At 32.9% G+C, this 13,829-nt stretch overlaps 2 protein-coding genes across 2 annotated transcripts; both read left to right on the forward strand.

The window, feature by feature from the left end:
- Positions 1-745: 745 nt before the first annotated feature.
- Positions 746-3,586, forward strand: LOC135833093 (esterase FE4-like). The gene is made up of 10 exons (XM_065346714.1): positions 746-1,125; positions 1,210-1,347; positions 1,426-1,585; positions 1,664-1,849; positions 1,946-2,154; positions 2,242-2,392; positions 2,494-2,666; positions 2,762-2,915; positions 2,988-3,105; positions 3,192-3,586. Exons 1-10 carry the CDS (start codon positions 979-981, stop codon positions 3,352-3,354), a joined length of 1,599 nt encoding a protein of 532 aa, XP_065202786.1. The 5' UTR covers positions 746-978; the 3' UTR covers positions 3,355-3,586.
- A 2,847-nt stretch (positions 3,587-6,433) lies between these two features.
- LOC135833095 (esterase B1-like) lies at positions 6,434-11,635 on the forward strand. The gene is made up of 10 exons (XM_065346715.1): positions 6,434-6,947; positions 7,023-7,160; positions 7,225-7,384; positions 7,467-7,652; positions 7,720-7,937; positions 8,010-8,172; positions 8,242-8,414; positions 8,501-8,660; positions 11,190-11,307; positions 11,434-11,635. The coding sequence occupies exons 1-10, from the start codon at positions 6,807-6,809 to the stop codon at positions 11,600-11,602; spliced, it is 1,626 nt and encodes a 541-aa protein (XP_065202787.1). The 5' UTR covers positions 6,434-6,806; the 3' UTR covers positions 11,603-11,635.
- The last annotated feature ends 2,194 nt before the right edge of the window (positions 11,636-13,829 follow it).

Below are 13,829 nucleotides of genomic sequence, written 5' to 3' on the forward strand. Positions count from 1 at the left end.
ATTCAAGAAGTAAAATAACATTATTTTTTCAAAAATTTGCTGTTTTCAACATTTGACGGTTTTTTTTTAAAATTCAATTTTAATTTTCAAACTATTTTCAAAACGCAAATTATTTTTCAAAATTTGGGCAAAATTTAGTCAAAATTAATACGAAGTACGACGCCAACAACTCATAAACAACATCAACCTACATCCATCGAATAATATCGAATATATTTGACGCGAATAAATCACACGAAAATGAATAATCGTTCCGAGAACCTTACGTACACTACAAATACGCTGACCTTACCTACGTTATTAAAAATCAAAATATAAGTACTGTTTTTAGCCAATTTTTCAATTAAAAAAAAAAATTCCACTCAAGTCGTACGATTAGCCACTTTTAAGAATTTGTCAACTTTTTGAGTGCTGTGGGGGGGGGATCCACCTCCTCGATCGGTAAATTTCGCCTCTGATGACAAAAACTCAGTTTTGGATGAGAAGGTAAGTTACTCAATGATGGCAATTCAAATGAATGTTTTTTAAATGTAGTACACAAGCACAGTTATTAGTCTTGAATTCGATAAGCTCCCCTAAAAACCATCACGACGTCTGCAAAACCACATGAAAAGCTGACGAAATCCTTGAACAAATATTTTACGAAAAATCATCGATAAAGAAAGTTTTCGACTTTAGGAGAAATACTCATGTAGTGTTCAAATGTGCACACAATGAACACTACTTTCGAACATTAAAATACATATTAAACGCAAGCAAAATGTTTTTCATTTTTTTTAACAGGTTTGGTTTCAAATACGTTATTGCGCGATAGGGAATCCTGATACTAAAACTTAAGCAAATAAAATAAATTCATTACCTCGTGCTCTAAAATATCGTGTTTTTTCAAAGCAATATAGCAAAATGAAAAATCCAAGTTTTTGAATGGTGTTTTGAAAGTTTTCCGAGTCTAAACGTATCCTTGCAGCTTTAAAAAAAATGCTCGATTCGAATGAAATCATTGTACGAGTTAATGAAGGCCAAATTCGAGGCATCAAACAAACCTCTACAGTTTTTCAATCGCAATATTACTCATTTTACGGTATTCCATATGCTCAACCACCTCTTAAAGATTTACGTTTCAAAGTGAGTTTTTCCTCAACAATCAACTTGCAAGTAGAAATGCACCAGTTGCTAATCGTAATCAATATTTTCAATAATGCTAATTAGGATCCGGTCAAAGCCAGTCCATGGAAACGTATTCGCAATGCGATGACGCCAAGAGACCCTTGTTTACAATGGTCACCAATTCATTGTCGAATGATAGGATCGGAGGATTGTTTATATGTCAATGTCTACACACCTGAAGTAATTAGGAAAAACAATTCAAACATACTCGTAGTTGGTAAATAAATCGGTAATATTGAGCTGTTTTACTGCAAACAGTTACCACAAGAAAATCATTCCCCTAAAGCTGTGCTAGTCTTTCTTCATCCTGGAAGTTTTATGTGGGGTTCTCCAAATCCTGAAGATCACGGTTCACCCAACTTCCTGATGCATCATGACGTAGTCTACGTTACCGTGGGCTTCAGGTTGAATATTTTTGGTAACGTATTCTTTTCTTGGTACCTTCAGCAAATACTTAAGAAACCCGACGCAAATATAGAGATAATTTTTGTTAAAGGATTCCTCAACTTGAATATGGAAGAGTGCTCGGGTAATCAAGGGCTGAAAGATGCTGTAATGGCGTTTCAATGGATTCGAGAGAATATTCACGCGTTCAATGGCGATCCTAACAATATAACCGCGATCGGTAGCAGTTCCGGAGCTTTGATGATTCACATGTTACTTTTATCGCCATCAGTCACAGGTAGAGATACGTACTACGTAGCATATTCAAACTACGCAACAAAATAGGATAAAATTATCACCCAGTTACATTGTAGATTGTTATAAATATCCTTAGGACTATTTCACAAAGCTATACTAATGGGGTTTTACGCGTTCAGTTGTGTGACACCTCGAGTTGAAGATCACACAGAAAGAGCTTTAAAATTCGCCCAAGAACTTGGCTTTAAAGGAGACGATCCTCGAAAAATGCTGAGATTTTTGAAAAAAATGCCCGCTGCTCAATTGTCTTGTTCTGTGTCGAATTTTCAAGTCAAACTGTACAAAGTGAGTGAGTACTCAATTACTCATATGAGTTGTTTTCACCTCTTGGGTAATATTTTTGTCTCGTCCAACCCTGAGTGAATCTTTCAGGATATTATCAAGTCGTACATTGGAGGTCCTTTCAACGAATCGCTTGATTCTACCATAATGCCCGTAAATCCTCGTCAATTGCTCTCAACGATGGAACGTATACCAATTATATTTGGTATCTGTGACAAAGAGGCTATATGCGGATTCATTAGTAAGAAACAAAATTAATCAAAGTTTTATTAGTATAAATAGGTACCTACTTAGTCGTACATTCATTTAGGTACCTCGCTGATAATTTTTTTTGATCGACAGACAGTGAAGAAGAAACGATCGACAGAAATTTGCACGCTGCATATCGAATAGATCCGTGGTCGTGGCCTCATAATTTAACAGATCAAGAACTCGATGAGATGAACAAACAAATATATTCGTTCTATTTAGAGAATTTGCCCGAGAAAACAACCGCTTATTGTCGAAAAATCGATGTGAGCTCGCTTCGTATGTTCATAGAACAATTACCCAGTTAAATTTTGGTTTCGCTCTTTGATCTTGATAACATATATCGACTCGATTATTTCAGATTATCACTGACGCAGTGTTTTCTGAAGTTTATGACACACTGATTGATCCAATTTCGCAAAGTTATCCAGTTTACGTATATAAGTTCCAATACCCAGGTGAAATCAGTCTGTTTAGAAGAGCTGTTCTGCAGGGTCTGAGTGAACCAGTTAATGGTAATATCTACATTCGATGCATGATGAAAAATTCCTCGTCATGTTGAATAATTAAGAAATTATCCCAAACAGGTACTTATCACAGTGACGATGTCAGTTACTGGGCACATCAGATTACGCCAGACAGAAAAATGACGCTACAGGTTGTGAATAACTTCACTACATTATTCTGCACTTTTGCTAAAACAGGGTATACCTACTTCAAGATGTAATTAATAATAAGTTGAAAGGGATAATTAATTTTGCATTCTTAATTAAATCAATATTTTCCCCTAGGAATCCTAATAACGAAAATATTGAAGTGATTTGGAAACCTTCGACATCAGAAAATCCGTGTTATTTGGATATCGATGAAAAACTCACTATGGTTGATGGGAAATTAAATGGTGAAAGATCCAAATTTTGGGACAATTTAAAAGCAAAATTTAAACATGATTAAAATCTAAAAATGTCTGTAACATGAGCAAAAAAATAAATGAGGATGATTTTTTTACTGATAAAACTCAAGGAAAAGATGAAAAACATGTTATTCAAATGCCTATTTTAATGTTTTTGAGGAGAGAGGGAGTCACTTTTTTTTCGAAAAGATAAAAGGAGAACGAAGGAAATAAACGAAAAATTACCAAGTTATTGAAACCTAAAAAAACAGAACATAAACAGCAAAATGCTAGCCTTTGATTTTTTTCTACCATGTAAGGAGTGCACTTTTTCAAACTGGAAAATAATTGCGACAGAAACGAAACTAGGAGATGAGGTTCCGAGTTTCTAGAAACTTGAAAAGCACATTTTTGAAATCTTTTGCGCTCGCTTGTTTTTAGACAGAAATTGATAATTTAAGGCGTAAAAAATAGAGAAAATAACATATTCATCTAGATGACATACAAACTACATATTTTTTTCGCGATTAAGCAAATAAAGGAAGTTACCAAAAATGCCAATCAAAAACTAAAAATCCGTATATCTTCACCAAGAAATACGTTTGAAAAAATTTCAAAAAAAATCCATGAATGACTAGAAAAAAATGTTCGACAGAAATGTCAATTTCATCCGTTATGGAGGAGTTGGAGGTAAGATTTAGCGATTTGAAAATTTCATCACGGGACTGGTTAGTTTAAAAATCCCAGCTGAGGGCCAATTCACTCTTCTCAACCTGCTTATGCTGTTTTCATACTTTCAGTTAAAGAAGTCAAAGGATCCCTAATTTTTTCTCAATACTTACATTGCTTTTTCAAGTAGCATGAAAAAACGAAGATGAAAAGCAAGAGTTTAAGCACGGATTTTTTTTTTCAAATTTTTCAATTTTCAGGGAAGTGAGGAAGAGTGTGCTAAAGAGTCAAAATTTCTATTAGGCCAAAATTTTTCGTTTTTAAAATATCCCAATTTCTGAGGAAAAAGGGGAAGTAATTGAAATATTTTTGAGTCAAAATTTAAATTTACCATGCTATAGATTGATATTTTTATTTTTTTAAAAAGAACAGAAAAATGAGGGAAAAATAAAAATTCTGAAAAAAAAGGGAATGAATGAAAAGTTTTAAAGTTGTTCTGCAAACGAGCAGAATAAGCAGGATTGCTAGATAGTAGACATCCTTTTTTTGTAAATATACACTATACAGTATGTCAAGAAAATAGGACCCGCGGTGACCTTAATTTTACTCAGTAGAAAAAAAATAAGAGCTTTCAAAAGTAACATAGAAAATTTCAGGCCTGTGCTCAGGGTGCCCACAAATTAAAAAACCAGTTCGATCAAAAAATTCAACCTTGTTTTTATTAGTGCAATGTATTCTACACACCAGGGCAACAAAAACTAGATATGAATCTTTTGAAACCGGTTTATTATTTTACAACCAGTTATCAAAGATAACCCAAAAATTGGAGATTGAGAAAAAAAGTCAAAACAAGAGTTGTAGGGCGTGAAAAATTACACAATTCTGTCTGATCACATTATGAAACCAGTTCATTGGTTCGCATTTAGCAACCAGTTTTGACAATCACGTAAAAATTGGAGATGAGAAAAAAAGTTTGAAACAAAAGTTGTAGAGCGTGAAAAATTGAGTCATTTTTTATAATCAGATTTTGAAACCGGTTCATTAATTTGCAACCAATTATCGACTACAAATCAGAGATCTAGAAAAAACCTCGAAACAAAAGTTGTAGAGCGTGAAAAATTGAACCATTTTTGCTAATCGGATTTTGAAACCGGTTCATTAATTTGCAACCAGTTATCGAAAATTACCTAAAAATTGGAGACATAGAAAAAACCTCGAAACAAAAGTTGTAGAGCGTGAAAAATTACACAATTCTTTCTAAGCGCATTTCGAAACCAGTTCATTGGTTCGCATTTGGCAACCAGTTTTGAAAATCACCTAAAAATTGGAGATAAAGAAAAAAAGCTTAAAACAAAAGCTCTGGAGAGTGAAAAATGGAACGACCATTTTAGCTAACTGGATTTTGAAACCGGTTCATTAATTTGCAACCTGATAACAAGTTACAAATTTGATAAACCGGTTAAGTGGATAGTTAGAAAAAAAAACTGGTAAAACGATACAAGGTACGAGTCACAATCTACCGAAAGAAAATTGTACATATGTCTAGCATAAGTTGATCGATTTCCCTGTGTAAAGTCTGATTATTTTTCATGTATAAGCGTTTTTTTTCTTAAGATATTTTAAATGAGTAAAAAATTAGAAAACTTTTTTTTTTTGAGTAGGTACTCAAAATGCGACCTTCTGCATTGCAGAGAAACGATAGTATTCTTCAGTTGGAAAACAATTTTATTGAGAGAACTTTTTGACTAAGACTTGAATGAGGTTGGGGAGGGTACCTTAGGAATATTATGTAGACTTTTAAGAATTCATTCATGTGAAGTAAAAAATTTTTAGCCACATTATTAGAAATCCACACTGAAAACGCTGATTGAGTTGCAGTAGGTGTTTCTGATGGCGTGATGGGACTTATTTTCACACTGATCGCGAGGAAAACAATAAAAAAATTCGTAATAGTGAGTAAATTTTTCCCACCAAGCGAATTATTCAGGGGGTAGGTACTTTATTCCCTTTTTTCATTTTTTAGTTGCCAACAATAAAATCGATTTTTGAGGTCGAGCAAGCATCCTGTGGCGAAAAATGAATAGAAAAAAATAGCAGAGCGTAAAATTTCTTTCCAGTAGAGTTTGATAACATTTTTTTCTGGTTCACTTTTTTCATAAACACCATTTCACACACATGACAAAACTTTGGCTTCAAATTTGTAACATTTTGAAGTAGTAGCATATTTCGCTGTATTTCTCATTCCGATAATGGGTTCTGAATAAGTAGGTATTTCCTTTTTGTAATGCGGTTTAACTAGTTGAACGTTGAAGGTCAACTCAAAAATAATCTAGAATACAGAGGAAATGGCGAATATTACACTGATTGTCAGAATTTCTAAATCGGTATATTTAGGTATACCTGCTGACAAATTCTGATACGCCATTTTAAAATTTTTTTCATATCACACGAGGGCAAACGTTTCAATTTCTCCACCTCTTAGCGAACTGATCTTTCTTAACTAATTTTGCCGCATTAAGGTGAAATTTGAAACAAAAAAACAACCAACTGCAAAGCTTGAATAGCTTATCAATGACGCTTTAAACCATTTACTTTTTAAAACATCAATTTTCACACACAAAAAGAAATGAAACAACGATAAAACACAAAACTGACCCGAAAGAAAATGCTTTGAAGCAAAACGTTTCTATGTCAATAAATATCACCAACCAACGAAGCCATACTGTTAACAAAATAAGTGTTTTTTCAAGTGCCTCAACTTGTGTTGCTTTTCTAGTACATACTTACCTACTTACTGACAATTACATACAATTCATGTGGGACTGAGTAGCTTAGCTTCTCGAAGATGTCGAATAGCATAATCGTCAACACGAAATATGGTAAAGTACGGGGTATAAAAGAAAAAAGCAAATTCCCAATGCGGGAATACTTCTCTTTCTACGGTATACCTTATGGACAGCCTCCTGTAGATGACCTACGTTTCAAGGTAAGTACATACGTATTTGATGATTACAACCAATCGCATGAAAAATGTTGAATTAAAATTATATTTTCTGAACAGGATCCAGTGAAAGTAACCCCATGGAAATCAGTTCGCGATTGTACGACAGCGCGAGAAGGTTGCATTCAGTTTTCGTTGAAATTTTTAACCCAAATGGGTTCTGAGGATTGTTTATACGTTAATGTTCATATACCAGAGGTACGGTTCTTCATATTTCTGGATGTTTTCGACTTTCAGTAGTATTAAATCAGTTTACGTTCAGTTACCAGTAAAAGATGCCGCTTTGAAAGCAGTCGTAGTACAACTCCATCCAGGAGGGTACCTGTGGAGTTCGCCAGATCCTCATCATCACGGATCACCAGAATTTGCAATGAGTTGCGACGTGATTAATGTTAATATTGGATTCAGGTTACACGTATTAGGTAATATCATCTTCACTGATTCACTTCAATACTCCAAGCTTTCTCTTTCCGATTACCTACTAAATTTATACCTTTTCAACAGGGTTTCTCAACCTGGGCATAAAGGAATGCTCGGGTAATCAAGGACTCAAAGATATTATCCTAGCTTTGAAATGGATTCAAGAGACTATATCCGGGTTTGGAGGCGATCCGAACAATATAACTTTATTAGGAAGCAGTAGTGGGGCTGCTTTGATACACTGTCTTCTCTTATCACCCGCAGCAAAAAGTAATTGCCCATCTAGACGTTGATCACATCAACTAAACATGTTATCGTGTACTTTATTCATTCGCAGATCTATTTCACAAGGCTGTCATCATGTCTGGATATTTATTCAACACCGTCACCTTGGAACAGGAGACTAATTTTGAAGAAGCCTTACTTTACTGCCGAATGCTAGGTTACGAAGATGAAAATGAAAGTCCAAGAAGTCTTTTAGCATTCCTTAAAGATTTATCAGTTGATGATTTTATCGGTGAAAAAAAAGAAGTGTATTGTAGAATGGGTGAAAATGTGAGAATCCTATGATAATTCATCCAGTTCTCTGCACGTGTACCTACTTGACCGTCGATACATTTCTTTCAGAATTACACGATAGCATACCCTTGTGGTAAATTTTCACCATCTGTAGATCGTAAAAGTAGAACTCCCGTGTTGCCAAAACATCCGAGAGAGCTTATCAAGTCGATGAACCGAGTGCCAATCATGGTTGGAAACTGTCAACGTGAATCTGTGATGGGATTTTGTAGTAAGCCAGTAAATTCACTTTTCAATATCACTAAAAAGCGAATCTCTCAAATCGTATTTCCACGTGCAGAAAATCGAGCCGAAGTAACTTACAGAACTTATAAAACGGCGTTCAAGCAAAACTGCTGGAGTTGGTCAAATGGGCTCACCGATCAAGAAACTGATTACGTAATCAAAGAAATTGATTCGTTTTATCTGAAGGATGTTCCAAAGGATAATGTACCCCTTTCGATCAAATGTGACGTACGTTTCAATCAGAGTCAAATTGGAAGAAGAATGAGTCGTTATGAATTCGGCATTTGATTACTTTTTTTTTTTTTTTTTTGCAGATTCTCGACGATGCTGCTTATTCTGATCTTTACGATACGCTGATCGATGCAGTATCAGCTGATCTTCCCGATTCTGCATTCGTTTACAGTTTCGAATACGTAGGTGAAATTAACGACATGAGAGGTATATGCTCGTCGTTAATCGATGGTCACTTGGAAGGTAAGTATTCGAAAAAAGATTCTTCATTCCTTTTACCGACTTTTCCACGGAAAGTCAGGTATTGTATTTGTCATGAAGGTTCAGGATTTGGGTGGGGGTGGGTTTTCTTGACGTTTTGGAGTGTGCTGATCACGATAAGACGTATGGCACCAAACGAGATAAGTTTATATACATATGTATGTATGTATGTATGTATGTATTTATTTATATATCAATTTATGTACAAATTTGTGTCACGCTGAACTCAAAAGCTCCGAACTTCAAGTCCAAACTGATGATGGCAAAATATTGCTTTGATACTGAACTAGAGAAATTTTTAATTTGGTTGAAATCGATTCAGCCGTTTTTGAGATATGAACGTTTAAGTGTATTTTAACGTTATGGATAAGCTAAAATATGTGTAAACCCTTATATCTCGCAAATGGTTTACCCTCAACAAACAGATGGGATGGTTAGGGTGTGTAGGTTATAGATTGGTACGCCGGAGGTCGGGTGTTCGAATCCCGCGTGAGTCAACAAACGAAAATTATTTTTACCAATTTTTTTTTACAGACTTTTTTATTTTTATTTATAATTTCATTCTTACAATTTTATTATTTAAATTAAATTTTTAAATTTCTTAGTTAGACAAAATTTTTGGTATCGCTAATTAATAGTTATTTTTAGTGACGAAATTTTTTTTACCAATTTTTATTATTTTTATTGTTAATTTCATTCTTCCAATTTTATTTAAATTTTTAAATTTCTTAGTTAGACAAAATTTTTGGTATTAGTGACGAAATTTATGGTGGGTGGGTAAATTTCGGTAAATGGGTAAATTTTGGTAAATGGCTGGGTAAATTATGGTAACTGGGTGAATTTCGGTAAATGGGTAAATTTTGGTAATGGGTGGGTAAATTTTGGTAAATGGGTGAATTTCGGTAATTTGGTAAAATTCGGTAAATGGGTAAATTTCAGTAATTTGGTTTTTGTGGGTGGGTGGGTAAATTTCGGTAAATGGGTAAATTTTGGTAAATGGGTGGGTAAATTATGGTAATTGGGTGAATTTCGGTAAATGGGTAAATTTCGGTAATGGGTGGGTAAATTTTGGTAAATGGGTAAATTTTGGTAAATGGGTACATTTCGGTAATTTGGTAAAATTTAGTAAATGGGTAAATTTCAGTAATTTGGTAAATTTTGGTAATTTGGTAAATTTTGGAAAATTGGTAAATTTTTGGTAATTTGTAAATTTCTGTAAATGGGTGGGTAAATGGGTAAATTTCTGTAAATAGGTAAATGAATTTCGGTAAATGGGTAAATTTATGATTTCGGTAAATGGGTAAATTTTGGTAAATGTGTAAATTTTGGTAATTTGGTAAATTTTGGTAAATGGGTGAATTTTGGTAATTTGGTAAAATTCGGTAAATGTGTAAATTTCAGTAATTTGGTTTTTGTGGGTGGGTAAATTTCGGTAAATGGGTAAATTTTGGTAATGGGTGGGTAAATTTTGGTAAATGGGTAAATTTTGGTAAATGGGTACATTTCGGTAATTTGTTAAAATTTAGTAAATGGGTAAATTTCAGTAATTTGGTAAATTTTGGTAATTTGGTAAATTTTGGTAAATTGGTAAATTTTTGGTAATTTGTAAATTTCTGTAAATGGGTGGGTAAATGGGTAAATTTCTGTAAATAGGTAAATGAATTTCTGTAAGTGGGTAAATTTTTGATTTCCGTAAATGGGTAAATTTCTGATTTCGGTAAATGGGTAAATTTTGGTAAATGTGTAAATTTTGGTAATTTGGTAAATTTTGGTAAATGGGTAAATTTCTGTAAATAGGTGGGTAAATTTTGTAAATGGGTAAATTTCTGGGTGGGTAAATTTTGGTAAATGAGTAAATTTCAGTAAATGGGTAAATTTTGGTAGTATGGTAAAATTCGGCAAATGGGTAAATTTTGGTAATTTGGTAAATTTTGATAAATTGGTAAATTCTGGTAGTTTGGTAAATTTTGGTAATTTGATAAATTGGTAAATTTTTTTGGTAAATTTGAATAAGTAAAATTTGAATTGTCTTATTGCAAGATTTCAGTAAGTTGTGACATTTACGTAACACGTATGTACGTATATTGTATGTGAGTGTAAATATGTACAACATACAATTAATTGGCATGTTACGACCTAAAGAGTTGCCATTAGATAACCGAAAATTTCTAAAAAATAGTTCTATGGTGACAGTGGCGTTGAATTGATGGTACTTTGTTGTATTTTACCCCACTCCCTTGCTCTCACTTAGGTACTGCCTTAGTACACAGGCACGCGTCCAACTCGTTTTCAATTTTTTTTTTTTAAATCAGTTTTCTGTCATCAACAGTTGAATTTCTGAAAATACAGAAATTAAAAATTTATTTAAACAAATTTAACGTTACTTGTTCATTTCCAAAATTTTCTACTAATTTTTGGTCCGTACGATAGGGAAAAGTCGGTTGATCTTGCGTGCTGCGCAAGATTTTTTTTCACCATTGTACATTTATAAGCTTTTGATCTACATTTCAGGTTCGTTCCATGCTGACGACTTTGGCTACTGGACCAGAATGAGAGATCCAATTACACCTCAGACTAAAGAAGTCGTATTAATGTTCCTCAAACTTGTCAGTTCATTCGCAAAAACAGGGTAATTACTCGATAATGAAAATCTGTGGTTTCAGTGTACCCAAAAAAACAACTGTTCGCTCTCTTTTTCGAAATCATTTTCCGTCGAAAATTCGAATAATGAAAATATGCTTCTGAACTTTTACAGCAATCCGAATTACGAAGATATGCCCGAACCCTGGATGTCTTCGACTCCGGAAAACCCTTGTTATCTTCGTATCACAGATACCTTGAAACTAGTTCCAGGAAGACTGAACAACGACAGAGCGTTATTATGGAAAAATATAAAGAAAACATTACATAAAGATAAAATATGATTATCTCATGAATAAATCACATCCCAATGCACAGTTCGTTAGTACTTTTATTTATTTTATTTAATGAGCCATATACAGCAACTTATCGGCTATGACATTGCTTTCAATAGCTTTTTTTCATCTCTGGGACTTCCTCTTTCAAAAAATAAAAATAGGTAGAGAAAGAAAATAAAAATGTTTCTCTCCTGAAGTGGATTTTTTCTTGAAGAAATTTCTTAAGGAGATGAAAAAAACGACTGAAAATTCTTGAATAGTGAAATTACAAGTTTTCAATTTTAGAACTTTTCTAGCATGAAATGAATAGGTAATTATTAGATTTAAATTTAGCAATTCGCAGGCGAAAACTAAAAAATTATCAAAAAATGATCCAACACTGACAAAATCTTAAGGGAAGTGTCGAAGTATCAAATGGAAAACAAAAATTCTAATTCATCACAATTCTCTCACAAAATTAAGGAAAATGATCCAGGGTTTCATGACTCCAGGGAGTAATTCAATTGCGAACTTTCAAAGTTTATTGAGCAGAACTTTCATTCAACAGCAAGATTTTCAAAATTTTGACTTCTACAAAAATAGGCTACAATCTTTTGCGACTCCTGGAACTCTGGTCATCCTTCAAGAAGTCGATTTTAGAGAAAAACTACCCTGCAATTTGTTTCATCTTAAAAAGCTCTGTTTTTGAAATATTTTCAGCAAGAAATGTGAATTTTAACATAAATTTATTGGTTGTTTTCAATCTCATAAAAAAAATGATTTTTGGACAAAACGAAGGGTCCAACTTCATTGATAGGTTCAAAGTTATAATTCGTTTTATTCTAAAAGGCTCTCTTTTTGAGATATTTTGAGCAACAAATATGTAAAGTTAAACATGAATTAGTTGTAAAAAAATCATACTTTTCAATTTTTTTACCAAAAAAATTTTTCGGACAAACGAAGAGTTCCACAAAAAAAATTATCCAGGGAAAGCAAAATTTGTAGAGCGTAAAATTTTCTACCACTAATTTTTGTGAGATGCTTTATTTTCGAGATAAGTATTTTGAGCGAAGACAGGAAAGTTTAATTTGAATAAAAATCTTCAATCACAAAAAATCAATTTTCAAGAAAAACCAAGTGTTTTCTGGAAAAAGTTGTGAGAAACAAAACTGTTTTTGATAAAAAAAAAATTACTAAGGCCAACTAATTTGTTACTTAAGTATGCTACTTTTTCCATCTAGACATCCCCAAAAAATGGTTTAACGCCTGGGAGAAGTTCAGTTCAATCGATTTTCGAAAATTTTCATGAGAAAAGTTGGACTGAACAATAGGTATTATAGGACGTATTTGTATTGTGATATTTGGGAAAAATGAATAAATTTGAGTGATCACTCATTTTGGGAATTGAGGATTTTCTTCAATTTTCTCCAAAACATCATGTTAATTTCTAAAACCAAATTCATAGATGCCGACGAAAACAACAAGCCAAGTTGAAAGAAGTTTTCTGTAAACTTTTATCAGCTGGAAATTTTTTTAAATCGCCACAAAATTGAAACGAAGTAGGGTAAAATAAATCTGTGGTTTTCGATTTTGATTAAATTTCATATTGGAGTTTCAAAAAAAAAAAAAAAAAAAAAAAAATAGCTAAACATTACAAATTAGATTTTTTTTTAAATTTTAAATAATTTATGTTTTGAATAAAATGAACTTTTGCACAGTAGGGGTAAAGTTGTGAATGTCCTGACCCAAAAGAAAATCTGGAAACTTTTCGAGTTTTAGCCAAAACTTGAGAGATTGTGTTCAACTTAGAATGAAAATGATGAGTTTCAAAAGTTCCGATTTTTGGACTTCTGACAATGTCGAGCTATGAAAAAAAAAAAAAAAAAAAAAAAAAAAAAAAAAAAAAAATGAAATCTGGCGTAAAAAGTTACAAAAAAAAGTAAATTTTATTTCAGAAAAGTTCACAATTACAAAAACTTCAGGTAGGTACTTTTTCCTAGAAAAAGTAATTTTGGTCACTTAAACGCAAACCTTATTCCATGACATATATTTTACGATAAATTAAAAACCGACGATATTTTTCTAAAAGTTCTCGGTTTTTTGTCTACGAATCCTTGAAAATTCACATTAAACTTTGATTCTCTCGTACATACCAAAAAATTTTCACCCAGTTTAGTCCACTGAGAAAAATATCTGATTTTCCCACCACGACCTCCAAGTCACTTTTTTTTGGGCTTATTTCACCTTCGATAGG

The sequence above is a fragment of the Planococcus citri genome, chromosome 1, assembly GCF_950023065.1.
Source record: "Planococcus citri chromosome 1, ihPlaCitr1.1, whole genome shotgun sequence".
Taxonomy (NCBI): domain Eukaryota; kingdom Metazoa; phylum Arthropoda; class Insecta; order Hemiptera; family Pseudococcidae; genus Planococcus; species Planococcus citri.

Bases quoted from the DNA above. Each gene is read 5' to 3' on its own strand.
- LOC135833093 (XM_065346714.1), top strand. From the start codon at position 979: ATGCTCGATTCGAATGAAATCATTGTACGAGTTAATGAAGGCCAAATT. The intron at 1,850-1,945 runs GTAGAGATACGT...AAATATCCTTAG, and splicing joins TTTATCGCCATCAGTCACAG to GACTATTTCACAAAGCTATA. The intron at 2,916-2,987 runs GTAATATCTACA...TATCCCAAACAG, and splicing joins TCTGAGTGAACCAGTTAATG to GTACTTATCACAGTGACGAT.
- LOC135833095 (XM_065346715.1), top strand. From the start codon at position 6,807: ATGTCGAATAGCATAATCGTCAACACGAAATATGGTAAAGTACGGGGT. The intron at 7,385-7,466 runs GTAATATCATCT...CCTTTTCAACAG, and splicing joins ATTCAGGTTACACGTATTAG to GGTTTCTCAACCTGGGCATA. The intron at 11,308-11,433 runs GTAATTACTCGA...GAACTTTTACAG, and splicing joins AGTTCATTCGCAAAAACAGG to CAATCCGAATTACGAAGATA.